The sequence below is a fragment of the Pungitius pungitius genome, chromosome 10, assembly GCF_949316345.1.
Source record: "Pungitius pungitius chromosome 10, fPunPun2.1, whole genome shotgun sequence".
In the NCBI taxonomy this organism is placed as follows: domain Eukaryota; kingdom Metazoa; phylum Chordata; class Actinopteri; order Perciformes; family Gasterosteidae; genus Pungitius; species Pungitius pungitius.
The window spans coordinates 4268930-4285287 of NC_084909.1; the positions used below are offsets into that span (position 1 = coordinate 4268930).

General features: G+C 53.3%; 1 protein-coding gene across 6 annotated transcripts in view; it reads right to left on the minus strand.

The window, feature by feature from the left end:
• Positions 1 to 458: 458 nt before the first annotated feature.
• ttn.2 (titin, tandem duplicate 2) overlaps positions 459 to 16358 on the minus strand; it is a 160705-nt gene continuing 144805 nt past the window's right edge. For all 6 annotated transcript variants that reach the window (XM_062565050.1, XM_062565049.1, XM_062565052.1 and 3 more), the window contains 21 exons: positions 16004 to 16294; positions 15619 to 15918; positions 15207 to 15512; positions 14818 to 15120; positions 14264 to 14545; positions 13577 to 14170; positions 13202 to 13492; positions 12810 to 13109; positions 12345 to 12647; positions 11958 to 12260; positions 11565 to 11833; positions 11175 to 11490; positions 10748 to 11053; positions 10363 to 10662; positions 9677 to 10252; positions 9224 to 9529; positions 8753 to 9135; positions 8450 to 8660; positions 2325 to 8354; positions 1935 to 2231; positions 459 to 1717 (listed from right to left, as the gene is read on the minus strand). In XM_062565050.1, coding sequence (XP_062421034.1) covers positions 1425 to 1717; positions 1935 to 2231; positions 2325 to 8354; positions 8450 to 8660; positions 8753 to 9135; positions 9224 to 9529; positions 9677 to 10252; positions 10363 to 10662; positions 10748 to 11053; positions 11175 to 11490; positions 11565 to 11833; positions 11958 to 12260; positions 12345 to 12647; positions 12810 to 13109; positions 13202 to 13492; positions 13577 to 14170; positions 14264 to 14545; positions 14818 to 15120; positions 15207 to 15512; positions 15619 to 15918; positions 16004 to 16294 — 12560 coding nt within the window. In that variant the 3' untranslated portion in view covers positions 459 to 1424. The remainder of the gene's footprint in view (positions 1718 to 1934; positions 2232 to 2324; positions 8355 to 8449; positions 8661 to 8752; positions 9136 to 9223; positions 9530 to 9676; positions 10253 to 10362; positions 10663 to 10747; positions 11054 to 11174; positions 11491 to 11564; positions 11834 to 11957; positions 12261 to 12344; positions 12648 to 12809; positions 13110 to 13201; positions 13493 to 13576; positions 14171 to 14263; positions 14546 to 14817; positions 15121 to 15206; positions 15513 to 15618; positions 15919 to 16003; positions 16295 to 16358) is intronic.

The following is a 16358-nucleotide window of genomic DNA, read 5'->3' on the forward strand; positions in this document are numbered from 1 at the left end:
TTGGAAGACAAGACATTTTTATGATACAAATGATGAGCTCAAACTAGCTTATTAACTATTCATTATTTCTGATTATTCTAAATGCTGAATAAGGAGTTAAATTAGATGCTTTACTGTGACTTTTGATTAAAGTGAGTACTTGAGTGTGTGTGTTCGTGTGGAGAATAAGACGATTCAGTCATTGATTTAAGATGATTACTTATTATATTACTAATTGTGTTATTTTATCAAAATAAACTGCTTCAAATCCACAGCAGACATTTCAAAATGAATAAAAAAAGATATATTTGTGGTTCTGTGGAATTTTAAGGCACTAGAGAGAAACAAGTGTGATCTTGAATATTAGTATAAGAGAAAACCAAGGTTTAAACACGAGTGAAGATTGAACTTGTGATTTTCAAAATAAAATAGGAGCAGGACAATAAACAAACAGAAATAACCACCGCAGAGACGACCTGTAGTGCTGATAATCATGCTTTATTAAATCAATACTTGGATAAAACTCAAGGAGGCTGCGTAACTCTACGACTGTTGGCGGTCAAAGAGCCGAGCGACGTCCTCGCGCCGCCGGCCGTTGGTGCTCCGGCTGCTCGGCTCGACCGGCTCCTAAAACAACTAAAAGTACCACACAAACACTCTGCAGACCTCCGAGAGGCAGCTCCGCCTCTGCAGGCCGAGCGGCGGGGACGGACTCTCTCGATCCGCCGAGATCAGAGAAGAGACCCGAGCCGGCGGTCGGCCAGCCAAAGGCGGAGCTCTCAAACAAAAAGAACACGGCAGCTCAGGGAGTGCAGGCCGCTCGCACTGTGAGCGCGTCATCGAAATGGCGGTACGACGAGATCGGTCGGAGGGTGAGGTCCGGTCGCCCTGCGTGCTCGAGGGTAGGAAGCAAACAGCGGTTGGGACCTCGCGCTCCGCTTACGAATCTACGAAGGTTCTGTCTCGGTTGCGGTAACGTCGACGGGGAGCCTCTCGACCCGCCGAGGCAGCTTCAGACTTCAACGCGTGGTTGAGGCACAGAGTTTAGTTTCTCCGTCTGACGGGGTATTCGTTCCTCGAGGAACTTTCTCCCGTCAAACTACACTTAGTTTCACTTAGTTTCAGTTCATATATTATTGTCATAAATAACAATGCATACATTTCCCATAACCGTTCAATTCGGCTATATACATTATGTACATGTCAGAAAAATTGATTCAAAATCCTCAGTCAGAGATAACCAATATGGCACATTTTATAACAACGTTCGATTTGAGTCTAGTTTGGCATAAATTAATGTCAAGATTGGTAGAAAAAATAGTTCATATTTACAAGAACAGGAATCCAGATCTTTTTCACGTTTATCATTTTGCTCGACTAATAAAAAAAAGGCATCGACGTGGGGGAAGGGGGACCTTTGGATATTGGGTGGCTTTTTGGGGTTTCTACACCGATCGAATGCTGATGTGGACTGTGGCCGAGTCGGACCCCAGCTCACTGGACAGCTTCAGGGTGTAGGTACCGGCGTCCTCCTCCTTCACCCCAGTGATGATGAGGGTGGTCAGGTCCTCCGAGGTCTCGATGTGGAAGCGTCCGCCGGCCGTCACCTCGATGGCTCTGCCGCCGCGGCACCACTGGATGTGTTTGGCGTCTCCAGAGAAGGCGCAGGTGACCGTGAGAACTTTCCCCGGCTCGATGCTGATGTCCTCGGGCAGAGCCTCGATCCTGGGAGCAGAACCTGGAGACCGTGGTGGGACGAGGAGGTTTTACAATTACAGATATTACAGGTCACTCGTTAGTTGTCTACTGATCCTTCTCATTAGTTATTTCTGATTATATTGTGAGATATAACATGAAATGAATATGAAAAATCGCTGCTATTTAAGAATAGATTCTTAAAGTAACTAGGATTGAACGTCCGGAGGATGCAAGGAGGGACCTCTCTTCTCACTTACCGATGGCTCTGAACGAAGATCCCTCCATGTGGGACGAGCTGCCGGAACTCATGGCATACATCTCAGACGCCATGGAGGACATGCTGGACATGGACATGGTCTCAAGCTTCATCTCGGCCGCCATGCTGCTGATAGAGCTGGACTCCATCATGGATGACATCATGGCGTGCTGGGCAGAGGTGGAGGACGTGGAGAAAGAGGACGACTCCTCCATCATGTGTGTTTCCTTCTTCATCATCATGGTAGAGCTCATGGACGATGATGACTCCTTGTGACTCATCATCATCGATCCCGAGGCTGCGGGTAGAAACGGTAGCCACGTTAACCTTCTTAAATCATCACAACGTTGGACCAGACCTACATGGAAACCCGAGGCAGCTGCTCACTCACCTTTGATGGCCAGCTGTTGCTCGTGGTAGGCGGTGATCTTCAGGCGCATGGACTGGAACACTTGTCCGCTAAATGAGAAGGAGGATTTGGAGACCCCTCCCTCGGACGTCATCTCGCAGGTGTACTCTCCCTGGTCGCTGTCTGCCAGGTCGTGGATGACGAGGCTGCAGGAGCCCTCAGAGTAGTGCATCTCAAAGCGGCTGCTCTGGGAGAGCTTCCTGCCATTCACAAACCACACCACCTCCCTGACGCTGCTCTCGCAGACACAGGACATCCTCACCGAGCCCTCGCTGGCCTCGGCCTTCAGCTGACTCAGGACTTTGGGGGGTTTCGGAATGGGGGATTTCACGGTGGGCGGGGAGACAACCCTCTTGGGGGACAGGATTGGAGGAGGAGACTTCACCCTCAGAGGGGATTTGATTCCTGAAGGTTCTGGGGACTTGATTCCTCTTGGAGTCTTGATTCCTGCAGGTTCTGGAGATTTGACTCTTATTGGTGACTTGATTCCTGCAGGTTCTGGAGATTTGACTCCTAGTGGTGTCTTGATTCCTGTAGGTTCTGGAGATTTGACTCTTATTGGTGACTTGATTCCTGCAGGCTCTGGAGATTTGACTCCTAGTGGTGTCTTGATTCCTGTAGGTTCTGGAGATTTGACTCTTATTGGTGACTTGATTCCTGCAGGTTCAGGAGATTTGACTCCCAGTGGACTCTTGATTCCTGCAGGTTCTGGGGATTTGACTCCTCGTGGTGTCTTGATTCCTGCTGGTTCTGGAGATTTGACTCCTAGTGGAGTCTTGCTTCCTGCAGGTTCTGGAGATTTGACTCCTAGTGGAGTCTTGATTCCTGCAGGTTCTGGAGATTTGACTCCTAGTGGAGTCTTGATTCCTGCAGGTTCGGGGGATTTGACTCCTCGTGGTGTCTTGATTCCTGCAGGTTCTGGAGATTTGACTCCAAGTGGAGTCTTGATTCCTGCAGGTTCTGGAGATTTGACTCCTAGTGGAGTCTTGATTCCTGGAGGTTCTGGAGATTTGACTCCTAGTGGAGTCTTGATTCCTGCAGGTTCAGGGGATTTGACTCCAAGTGGAGTCTTGATTCCTGCTGGTTCAGGAGATTTGACTCCTATTGGAGTCTTGACTCCTGCAGGTTCAGGGGATTTGACACTTGGAGACTTCACACTTGGAGCTGGTGATTTGACTGAAGGCTCGGGGGACTTGATGCTGGGGACAGGTGAAGCTACAGAGGGATGCCGTGAGGTGACTGGAGGCTCCGGTGACTTTACCGATGGCTCAGGGGATCTGACGGCTTCTACCTCTTTTTTGGGAACCGGTCTCCGGATGGTCAAGGTGAAGTGCGCCTCCTGTCTACCTGCTGTGTTCTCTACCACCACTGTGTAACTGCCCTCGTCGGAGGACGTCACGCACGAGATCTCCATGCTCGACTTATACTGAGTGGTGGTGACCTGGACGCGCTGAGACGATTCCATGGTCCAGCTCTGTTGCATCCACGTCACAGTTGGTGCCGGCTCCCCGTCGATATCACAGGAGAATCTGGCAGTCTCTCCCTCGGCAACCGTCACAGACTGGGGCTTGGTGAGGATTTTGGCGGAGAGAGAAGGCTTCACCTTGTGGACAGTAACTTCCTCAGCTGAAGAGGACTTCACTCTAGCAGCAGACGAGGTGCGTTTCTCGGCCAGAGAAAACGCTTCCGACGAGTAGGAGGACTCAGATGACAGGTAATCAGCGGAGGCATACTTGATGGACGAATCGTACCTCTCTGAGGAGGCTGCATATCTCTCGTGGGACACAACCTCATGTGTCTCGGTGACCTTAGACTTGCTCTCCTCCACCTGAAGCTGGGTGTGGGAAGCATAGCCAGCCTTGAAGTGGGTGGTGTGATAGTGGTCAATCCTAGTGACTTCGGGGACATATCCTTTGGGGACATCCTCGTCCCTACGGCGGGAGGAAAAGGTGGTATAGCTGCCACCTGACACTTCTAGGGTGGCATAGTCCGAAGCTTCTCCCTTGGAGTTGGAGCAGACACAGCGGTACGTGCCACTGTCCTCCTCCTGACACTCCAGAACGGTGATGGACAAGACACCACTCATGTTGGTGAAGACGTATTTCTCACTGCTGGCACTGATCTCAGTTCCATTGTGGAGCCACTTGACCTCGGCCTCTGGCTTGCTTTGGATGTTCAGGGTGAATTTGGTGTCTTGGCCGATCGGTATGCGATGCGAGCGCATCCTGACGGTCACACGGGGCGCGTGGTCCAGGCTGAACGGGGTCTGGCTCACCACCTGATATTTCCTCTCTGACTTCAGGGAGGCCTTTCTGGCCTCGTAGCGGGACATGATGTCAAAGCGGGTAGACCGCTCAAACCTGGAGGACGAGCGGGATGACCTCTCAACGGACCTGATGGGGCTGGGAGAGCGGGGGCGGGTTCTCTCGGGGGTGGGAGACCTCCTCCCCACAACCTCCCCCTCTACTTCCACGGGCGGCCGGGAGCGTGACGGTCTGATCAGCTCTGAGACTGGACGCATTAGTTCAATGTACGTAGGAGAAAGTGACCGTCTCCTCCTCATGAACTGAGAAACCGTGCGTTTCTTCTTCTTCTCTGCGAATTCGATGGCCTCGTACCTCACGTCCTGTGCCCTCTCTTCAACTTCCATAGCACGTCGCTCCTTGCGGACAGGACTGTGGGTTGGAGAGGCAGAGAAGCCCAACTCCAGTTCGTCCTCCAGCATAATTTTCTCCTCCTCTGTTCTCCTCACAGAAAGGTAGTCATCCACAGGCATCAGCAGCTCATGGTCACTAATGTCTCCCAAAGATCTCCTTCTGGATCTGAAGGAGATCTCGGATTCAGGAGATGGTGAACGGCGGGCGGGTCTCACAGTCTCCAGGTCATCCAGAGAGAGTTTTGGAATACGCCATCTTGGCCTGTACTGGTCGGTGATTCTGGGGAGGGGCATGACGTAGAACTGCTCCCACCTGGAGAGGCGAATGCGTCTCTGCCGCTTCTGCACAATCCTCTCCATCTTCTCGGAAACCTCATACTGGTCCCTAAGTTTTCTATACCACTTCATGTCAGAGAGAGGCATGAAGTGCTTGATGGCTTTGTCCTCATCCAGAGCTCTGGGATCATGGAACACAGGCTCTGGTATCTCATAAGGCATGAAGATCCTCCTCTCCTCTTCCAACTTCTTGGTGGTGGACTTCTCCACCGTGATGTCAAACTCGCCTTCAACGTTCTTGGTGCCCACTGCAGGCTTGTACATTTCCGCAGCAAACTTGATGGCTTCCTGGGCTGTTGGGTTGAGGGGTACGAGCTCCTCCGTGGCCACAATCTGCATGGCCATCTTGTTTGTTTTTTCAATTTGCTTCTGTACGTGTCTGTATTTCTCCTCTTCGCTCTTATACTCTTTCCTGGTGTAGGTAAGGCGGTCCACCTTTAGCGTAGCCTGGCAGCTCGCAGAGCCCGCGGAGTTGGTCGCAGTGACTGTGTACACACCGGCGTCCTCGAGCAGCGTATCTCGGATATGCAAGACGTGGCAGTCCACGTCCTCCTGTAGGACAACAACCTTGGCACCGAACTGCAGCGCACGGCCGTCCTTCTGCCATTTCAGAGTCGGAGTTGGGCTTCCAGAGACTCTGAGCTCAAAGCGGACGCTGTGTCCCTCAACACAGTCAACGTTAGCCAGCAGGCGTTTGAACATCGGCCTCATGCTCTCCTCAGTTATGGGATGAGGTGCCACGGTGAGACGCGCCTTGCAACTGTCTTCTCCGAACTTGTTGTGAGCCATGACGGTGTATTCTGCATCGTCATCTAAACTCAGGTTGTGGACCATCAACTGGTAGAGACCCTTATCACTGGTGAACGTGTACTTCCTGTCATCTTCACCCGGCTTTATTCTCTCCCCATTCTTCAGCCACGTCACATGAGGCTCCGGGTGCACGGTGATAGTGACACCGAAGCGCACGTCTTCGCCGATGTAGGCAGAGCGATGGTAGAGAGGCAAAGTAAACTCGGGTGGCCTCTGCAGGAGTCTGGTCTTGTCAACTCTCCTCCTCATCTTCTTGATGGAGCGACTGATGTAGTACTCTCTGATGCTCCTCACCGTCTCGACAAAGAGCTCTCCGTTAGCACTGTCCTCTCCATCATCACTCACCACCTTGCATCTGTACACCCCATCATCACTCTCTTCAATGTCCTTCACATAGATGCTGGCAAAACCTTTACTGTATGTGATTTCATACTTAGCGCTTGAGTGCAGCTGACGGTTACCGTGGTACCACGACACCTGAGTGCTCTTGTCGTAGTTGGTGATGCTGCAGGTGAATCTGACGTGGCCGCCTTCTTCAGCAGAACCGTGCATAACTGGGCCAGTGCGAAGGCCATGGTACTCGGTTCCAATCTTCACTTTACCCACGGCCAATCCTCTCTGGTTCCTAAAGGCGCCGCCGTAGGCAATACGAGCTGCAGATACAATAGTATCTGTCCTCTTCACCAGAGACTGGTAGTACCTTCTGTGTCTCAATGTCCTAATGACCTTGTTGCTGACATTCTCAATCTTCATCTTGAGCCACGGGTGCTCCAGGGCCTCGTGGGCTGTCATACGCAGCTTCCTGTCCCTGACCAGGAGTCTGTCGACAAAGTCCATGGCCTCCAGGCTGATGTCCTTGAATGCTTCGCTGTCAAAGATGTATTCACAGTTGGAGATGTTCTCAACCATCTGAGTGATGGACTCTGCCCCAAATGGATTGAGGCCACTGAGCAACACGTAGGCCATTACACCAACAGACCACATATCAGTGGCTGTTGTGACCATGTCGTGGCGGTGGATCTCAGGGGCGCAGTACTCCGGAGCAGAGAACAGCATTCTGATGTTTTCTCCTGGCACCAGCAGCCTGGCCTGGCCCATCTCAATGATCTTTGTGGTGGTGCTCCTCCTCGTAGTGTAGACGATGTTGTCCGGGCGGATATCAAAGTGGCCGAAGTTGTGGCTATGCATGAACTGAAGGGCAGAGCAGACCTGTCTCAGGTAGCGGACAATCTCCTGCTCCGTGAGCTCAAAGTTGCTTGTGCCAAGACGCTCAAAGATGTCAACTCCAGACACAAATTCAAAGATCAGGACAATCTCCTCCATGCTTTCAAAGTACTCATGCAGGTAGATGATATTCATGTGCCTTGCTACGTTGAGAGCTTCAATTTCTCTGAGAACCAACTCGCGGTCCGTTCCTTTGACTTTGATGGACTTTGCCATGAAGGTCTTCTTTGTTGCAATCTCCGTGCAACGGTGGACCACTCCAAACTGGCAGCGAGCTAGTTCCTCAGAGATGACGTACTTGGAGGACAGCTCCTTGACCTTGTAGAACAGAGCCTCCTCCTTGGTGATCTCTCTGGTTTCGTCCACTTCCTCGTCGTAGTTCCGGATCACAGACTTGTCTTCCTTGGTGCTGATGGGCTCCGTTGGTGGAGAAGGAGGGCTCAGGCCAAAGCGGTTTTCGGCGATGAGGCGGAACTGGTACTTGGTCTTTCCGAACACGTTGATGATGGTAATGCTGCAGTCACTGGTCTGCCCAGCACGGATCCACCTGTCAGCAGTGGTGGGACACTTCTCCACTATGTAGTTGATGATGTCGCTTCCGCCATCATTGGCAGGTGGTTGCCAGGTCAAGGTGATGGAGTCCCGAGAAATGTCACTGACAACCAGAGCCTTTGGAGCTTCGGGTATGTCAGCCACGTTCACCTCAATGGTTTGCTTGTCTGACCCGAACCTGTTCTTTGCCATCAAAATGTAGTAGCCAGTATCCTTCCTCTCCATTCCCTTCTGGAACACCAGAGAGGTGAAAGACCTCGTGGTGATGACTTGGTGGTACGGGGAATTGGAGAGGATCTCCTGTCCCTTCTGCCAAGTGATGGCCGGCTCCGGTTTGCCAGAGATGGGGATCTTGATGGTGATGTGATCACCACGGACAGCATGGACTGCTCCCATTCCCTGGAGCTCCTTGGGCAGGTGGATCTTAGCAGGAACTGGAATCCAATTGAGATGTATTAGAGATTTATTCAACATGAGGAATTACACTTCACACAGATTTATTTGTTTTTGCGAGCCTCGATTTTCTCACCTTCCACCTCCAGGTTGGCAGTTGTCGAGATGGATCCTGAGGAGTTGGTTGCCCGGACTTGGTAAACGGTGGCATCCGTCTCCTCAGCAGCAGTGATGACCAGCTGGTAGTAGCCTCCCTTGAACTCCTGGGCTTTAATCTTGGTTCCATCGGCCTCAACCTCTTTTCCGCTGCGGTACCATTTCACCAAAGGTTTGGGATATCCCACCACCTGGTCAAGGGGAAAATAACCGCGTTAATGACTAAAGAGATAACTCATTTGACTGCTTCAAAGCAAAGCTGAACATAGCTTAAATAAAGTACCTTGGTGACAAAGGTGGCATTGGCTTGGTATTTGACGGTCATGTCCCTGATTTCCTCCCTGAACACAGGAGCACGAGGAGACTGCTCGGATTTGGGGGTGATTGGCGCTGAGATCTCGCTCCAGTCGCTTTCGCCGCCCAGGTTCTCACACTTGACGCGGAACTCGTACTCAAAGCCTTCGATCAACCCTGTGACCTCGTAATTGGTCTCAACCATCTTCTTGCTGGTCACCGAAATCCACTTGTTCTGCTTCTTCTCACGTTTTTCCAGGTAGTAGCTGGAGATTTTAGCTCCTCCGTCGCTGCTTGGGGGCTTCCAGCAGACCACACAGGAGTCCTTGGTGGAGCTGATAATGAAGGGCTGTTGTGGAATGCCAGGTTTTTCTGGGAAATAAGCAGGTAACGTCACTGTTGTGCTCAGAAATGATGCCACAGAAGCCAAAAATGGCAAACAAAGTATGTTTGGACTCACCGAACGGACTCTTAACGATGACCACCGAGGGGATCTCCAGGGACTCACTGACTCCGTATTGGTTCTTGGCAGAGACCCTGAAGTAGTAGCCGGCGCTCTCTATCAGGTTGGGGACGCGGCAGGTGGTGCCAGAAACAGAGGAGGACACCAGTTGCCACTGTTCGCCTTCTTTGGCCTCACGTTTCTCCACAATGTAGTTGGTGATCATGGAGCCTCCGTCGTCCTTTGGAGCCTTCCAGCTGATGACCATGGAGCTCTTCAGCAGGGCGTCGACAACGATGGGGCCCTCAGGGATGCACGGTTTATCTGGAGGAAAAGAAGTTGGATGTTATTCATATACGCACATTAGCAATAGTCATTTGTAATTTGTATATTTGACATAGAAAGAAGTCACTGTATTCTTTCATATTTAAACTTTTGCACTTTTTCCTGTTCTCAGAAGTTTGGTGTCACCTTGGATTTCAACGCGCAGCGAAGTGTCCACGGTGCCGTACGTGTTGCTGAGCTGCACCTTGTAGCGGCCGGCGTTGGTCTTCCTCTGGACATTCCTCACCACCAGGTGTGTGTAGCTCTCCGTGTTTTCAATGACAACATTCTCGGACGCGTTCAGAGGCTTCTTGCCGTAGAACCACATGATCTGGGGGATGGGACGTCCGATGTAGACGACGTGGAGGCGGAGGCTGGTCCCGGCCCCCGCGAAATACTTCTCCTTCAGAGGGAAGCCGGGGTGGAACTGGGGCGCCGCCTGCAGTCGCAGCCGCCCACTGGTCTCCACCTCTCCGGCCTCGTTGACGGCCCTGCAGGTGTAACTGCCCTCGTCCTCCTGCTCGTCTGTCAGGACGCTGAGGGAGTGGTTACGGCCGTCCGAGCTCATCTTGTACTTGCGGCTCTGGATCAGCTCCTTGCCGTAGCGGTACCACCTGATCTCAGGTAGAGGTCTGCCGATGATGCCGCAGGTGAGGGTGCCGGACTCGCCGAGCTTGGTGGTTACGTCCGCGATCTCGTCCTTCAGAGCTGGAGCCTCACCAACTGAAGAGAGATGAAGGTTAGAATTTGATCGAGATCCTTGCTTTCCTTTGTCGGCTGTGAGCTGTTCACCTAACATGAACGCGCCTTAAGGATTCATCACAACTGCTCACCGCTAAGTTTGGTCTTGATGCCCATGGACGTGCGGCGAGGTCGGCTGAGTCCAGTCTCGTTCTCCGCGATGATCCTGAACTCGTACTCGGTGGCCTCCATCAGGCCGCCCATGGTGAACTGGCGGTCTTTGGAGCGCTCCTTGTTGCATTTCTTCCAGGCACTTTCTCCCGCCTGCCTAAACTCAATCCAGTAGCCCAGAATCTCCTTCCCGCCGTCCTCCTCTGGCCTGAGCCAATGGATGGTGATGCAGTCTTTGGTGATGGAGATGATGTCGATCTCTCCTGGTTGGCTGGGTTTGTCTATGAGGAGGGAGGTTTTCAATGCTTTCACCACTTTAACAACTTTTTGTTTTATCTGCACAACCATCGGCACCAAGTGACTCACCGAACGGATCCTTGCAGACCACAGACTCTGAGGCGGGACCAGGCTCGCTTTGCCCCACGTCGTTCTGAGCCAGCACTCTGAACACGTACTCTGCATCGGGGATCAGACCCGTGACGTTGTACATGGTCGTGGTGATGTGGGTCTTGTTGTGTCGGACCCACTTCTCTGTCGACACCTCCCTCCTTTCCACGAAGTATCCGGTGACTCGGGAGCCTCCGTCGTCCCGGGGCCGGGCCCAGGATAGGGACACCATGGTCTTGGTCACATCCATGATCTCCGGCGGGTTGCTGGGAGGCTCCGGCGGGCCTGGTGGGAAAGCAGGTTGTAATATTCACACCTATTGACATCCGGATGGCAGACATAATATTGTGGCCAACATGTACGCCGCAAAGTTTGACATTCAGAAACTTCGCCGCGCAAAACTCACAGAGTGGTGTTTTCGGCGTAACGGCCTCATCAGACTTGAGAGATCTGCTGATGCCGAACTGGTTCTCGGCAGAGATCTTGAAGTGGTACTGCACGTTCTCCTTTAGACCCTTCACCATCAGGGAGGTCTCAGTGACCCGGGAGTCCACTGTACACCAGGCGGCCTTTGGTACTTCCCGCCTTTCCACGATGTATCCCAGAATGTCAGAGCCGCCATCGTCTGACGGTGGCCTCCAGCTGACCCGGACCGATCTGGCCTGAATCTCATCAAACTCCAGAGGGCCTTCCGGGATGTCAGGGCGACCGATCACCTTCACCTGGGGGGGTAGAAGGAAGTCAAGTTTCCATTTGACTACTGGTACCGAAGTATCAGCGGGATCGAGCCGCTCACCTTGATGTACACGGCCTTCCTGCCGCATTTGTTCTCCAGCAGCAGGTCGTAGGTACCGGTGTCGTCTTTGTGCGCCTCTTTGATGACCAGTTCTGTGATGTCATCGTGGGTGGCGATCATAGCCCGGTGCGAGATGTCCCGACCGTCCTTGGTCCACTTGCATGTAGGGATGGGTTTTCCCTTGATGGGCACGGACAGGTGGACAACTCCGCCCTGCCGCACCACGTAGCCCTCCTCGTACCTGTGATCCAGCTCGTAGTAGGGAAGACCTGAGGAAGACACAGATTACATTACAACATTAAAAGACAAAATGTGCATTTAAATCATTGTAAACAAAGTAAAAATGTGACTTATATTGACTGAAAAACAAAAGTGTCATTGATGGATTTTTACCGAGCATCTCCTGGACTTTAACTACTCCAGGAACATCAGCGGGCTCTCCAGTGCCGCCAGCGTTGCAGGCGACGACCCTGAACTTGTACTCGGCGCCTTGAGGCATGTGGGTGAGCGTGTACTCGCACATCTTGGTGGGCGTGGTGTTGCACAGTGTCCATTCCACCTGGTCCACCTTCTGCATCTCGATGAAGTAACCAGTAATGACAGCACCACCCTCTTCTTCGGGTGGCAGCCAGGCCAGAGAGACAGAGGTTCTGGTGGTGTCAGTCACGCTGGGCTGAAGTGGAGGACCTGGAGGCTCTGTTGGAAGATTCAAATAAATATACTCCAATAGGTGTTTAGACTCTCAGGAAGGAAGCAAAGAAGATCAAGAAGAGCACGTACCGATGGGATCCATGGCCACGGTGATGTCAGAGCTCTCGCTGGGCTTGCCAGCTCCTCTGGAATTGATGGCGGTGATCCGGTGTTCGTACTCCAGGCCTTCTATCAGGCCAGACGAGCGGTACCTGGTCATGGTGACGGGGTTCTTGCTGACTTTCATCCACCTGTCAGAGCGCGCCTCCTTACGTTCGATGATGTAGCCAGCGATGGTGGAGCCCCCATTGTCTTCGGGCGGTGTCCATGTCAGGGTCATGCCCTCGTGGGTCACATCAAGCACCACCGGCCTGCTCGGAGCCCCAGGGATGGCTACACAGGACAAACAGACGGGCACAAACGAATGAGATGAACTCTCTACCCGAGGACGTTCAGGAACGCATTAATGCGTCATCGAGTGGTGAGAAGAAGTGCCGGAAGCGCACAGATCAATGAATACATAGAGGACAGAAAAGAGAAGGGCTCTGGACTCACTCTTAGCGCTCTTGCACTCCACCACCTCAGACTGCAGGAAGCTGCCGACGCCGAAGCGATTCATGGCGGCGGCGCGGAACACGTACTCGGTTCCCTCGTTGAGGCGGGTGAACTTGAAGCAGGGCCGGGTCACCGACTCGGAGACGGTGATCCAGCCTGGTCGGTGGGCGTCGCGCTGCTCCACCACGTAGCCGCTGACGTTGGCACCTCCGTCCTTCTCCGGAGGGTCCCAGCTGATCGTCACCGACACGCCGTCGTTCTCCTCGATCCTCACTGGCCCGACCGGGACGCCGGGTTTGTCTGGACGGACGAAGAAGGGAAGAGAGAAGTTACAGCCTTCTCAAATATTTTTCCTTAACAGACACATCTTCGAGGTTGTAGTTTCTCCTTACCGAGGATGATGACCTTGATGACCTCAGTCGCCGTGCCAACGGCGTTCTTCACCTCCAGCGAGTAGTTTCCTGTATCGTTGATGGTGGTCTCGCGGATGACGAGGTGGGTGAATTTCCCGTTGCTGTCGATCTTGATGCGGTCCAGGCTGTCCTTCAGTTTGACGCCGCCGAAGAACCAGGAGCAGACTGGCTGCGGTTCGGCTTTGAAGGGGATCCTGAGGTCCACGGGTTTGCCGCGGTGCACTTGGACGATCTTCTGAGGGATGCTGGACAAGTCGATCTTCGGCACCACTGGAATAGACAGGAGAATACAGGTTTTCAATGAATTGTGATGAGTGTGTGATCATCTGTGGATGTGTCGCCATGTCTCCTTACCCTTGATGTCCTGGATGACCACAGGAGTGACGGTGTCCATGGGCTCGCTGGCTCCTCTGCTGTTGGTGGCTCGGACCCTGAAGAGGTACTGCTCTTTCTCGGTTAGGGCCTGGATGGTGTGCTGGGACACTGAGGCCTTGACGGTTGCCACAACGCTCCACCTGTCCGTCCCCACCTTGCAGGCCTCCAGGACAAAGCCTGTGAGCCTGCTGGCGCCGTCATGCAGCGGCTTCAGCCACTGCAGCGTGACGGAGGACTTGGTGACGTGAAGGACCTGCAGGTCCTGAGGCGCCGACGGAACCTCGCACAGCAGCACAGCCTCGGACGTCTCGCAGGGCTCGCCGATGCCGTAGATGTTCTCGGCCAGCACTCTGAAGAAGTAGTGCACGCCCTGCTCCAGGCCGCTGATCCTGAACAGCGTCTTCCTGCATTCGGTGGTGACGGTCTTGTAGGACTTCATGTTGGCGTCACGCTTCTCGATAATGTAGTTGCTGACGTGTGCGCCGCCGTCGATGCTCGGGACGTCCCAGGTGATCACGACCGACTCCTTGGTGTAGTCCTTGACGTTCACACAACCTGGAGGACCAGGCGTGTCTGCAGGAAGAAAAGAAAAGCACAACCGAAGCTGTAAACTTGCAAACGTCTTCTACGGTAATTTGGTAAGTGAGGAGATTTGCGATGACTCACCGTAGACTTTGACCAAGATGGTGGCTGACTTCTTGCCGGACGGGTTCTCCGCCTCCACAACATATTTCCCGGAGTCGTAGCGGTTGATGTTCTCCATCGTCAGTGCGGTGAAGCTGTCGGTGTTCTCGATGTAGCCGCGGCTCTGCAGCTCCACGCCCGTCTTCCTCCAGCTCACCACGGGGGCCGGACGGCCGCTGACGAACACGAGCAGGCGCATGGTTCCTCCGGCGCGCAGACACACCGTCTTCTTCAGGTCCTCGGCCAGCTCCAGGTCGGGCATTTCTGAGCGGGAGGATAACAGTAAGATGAGTTGCTGCATAAGAAGCTGAAATGTGACACTGAGAAAGTGTCATTTTGACAAATTGTATTTTTAATGTTTCAATACTCGTCCCACCACTTCCTCATCTTTTCAATGGGACTAAAATAATCAGTATCAGTGATAACTTGAATAAAAGGAACTGTTTAACCACACTATAAAATTATTATTATTGATCAAAGTGTTAAATCGTTCGTGGCGTATGGATTTCCTGACGTAGGAATCCGCACCAACTCACCGATCTTCTCCAGCGGCTCCACCTCGGCGCTCGCTTCGCTGAACTCCCCGGTGCCTTTGCTGTTGATGGCTGCTACTCTGAACCTGTACTTCTTGTTGGAGGCCAGGCCGGCGGCCACGTAGTTGTTGGTCTTGAGGGCCTTGATCGTGGCGCGGTACCACTGTTCGGTTCCCTCCTCCAGGATCTCCACCACGTAGCCGCTGACGTCGGAGCCTCCGTCGTACATGGGCCGGGTCCAAGTCATGCTGATGCTGTGTTTGGTGGTGTCGGTAATGCGAGGCATCGATGGAGGAGCTGGGGTATCTGCGGGGAGAAGCGGTTTAATACGTGTTATATCTGGCCCTTCAAAGGGGAACATCACACTGTGATGAAAGGCGATGAAAGCTCACATGTGGGTTCTTTGCAGAGGATGTACGCCGAGGCGTCGCTCGGCTGGCTGTCTCCGGCAGCGTTGACGGCTGTAACCCTGAACTGGTACTCGCTTCCCTCCAGCAGGCCCGTGATCTTCAGACGGGTGTCGTAGATGGTGAAGTTCTTGTTCACCCGAGTCCACCTGGTGCTGCTCGTCTCCCGCTTGTCCACCAGGTAGGTTTTGATCTCGCTGCCACCGTCGCTCTCGGGCTTCAGCCACTCGATGACGACGTGCTCCTTGCCCACCGCAGTGGCCTCAGGAGCGCCCGGTTGGGAGGTGAAGGCTGAGGAAGACGAGCGAGAACAAGGTCAGAGTCACTCACTCATCATTACAATGAAGGAATTCATTCACCAGATGATTAAACTGGAGGTTGTGGTCTGTTAGCTTACTGTAGGCGTTCCTGGCGATGATGGGCTCAGACTCGATAGGAACTCCGGGCCCGAACTTGTTGACTCCTCTGACCCTGAAGACGTACTCGTTGCCCTTGATCAGCCGGGAGCTGACGCAGGACAGCGCCTTGCACTCCGTCTCCATGATGGCCCAGTTGAGGCGGCTGGTCTCGCGGCGCTCCACGATGTAATGGCTGACGGTGTCTCCGCCGTCCTCCAGAGGAATCTTCCAGGACACCGTGCACTTCTCCTCCGTCACTCTGCTGATGGAGATCTTATCCGCCGGAGCCCCGGGAGTGTCTGAAAGAGGAAGCCGGTTCATTGTGAACTGGGCTAAGGCCTCAGAGATCACGCTGTGAGCAGACGTATTTCCTCCGGTACTCACCCAGAACTTTAACACTGACGGCCACGGTCTTGGTTCCGCCGGCGTTCTTGGCGGTCAGGACGTATCGGCCCGTGTCGTACCTGTCGCAGCTCTTGATGACGGCCATGGCTCTGCTGGCGGTGTAGGTCAGCGAGTATTTCTCACCCAGCTCCAAAATCTTGTCGCCCTTTGCCCAGTAAACCGTGGGCTCCGGTTTGCCCCCCACGGCGCCGTCCAGGACCAGGTCAGAGCCGGCAATGACCGTGATGGTCTCACCTAGCAGCTTACCGTCCAGCTCGGCTTTAGGGGGAGCTGCAGTAGAGAAGAGAACATCAGATATGTGCAGAACAAGCCAGTTAAAATGACATCTATCATA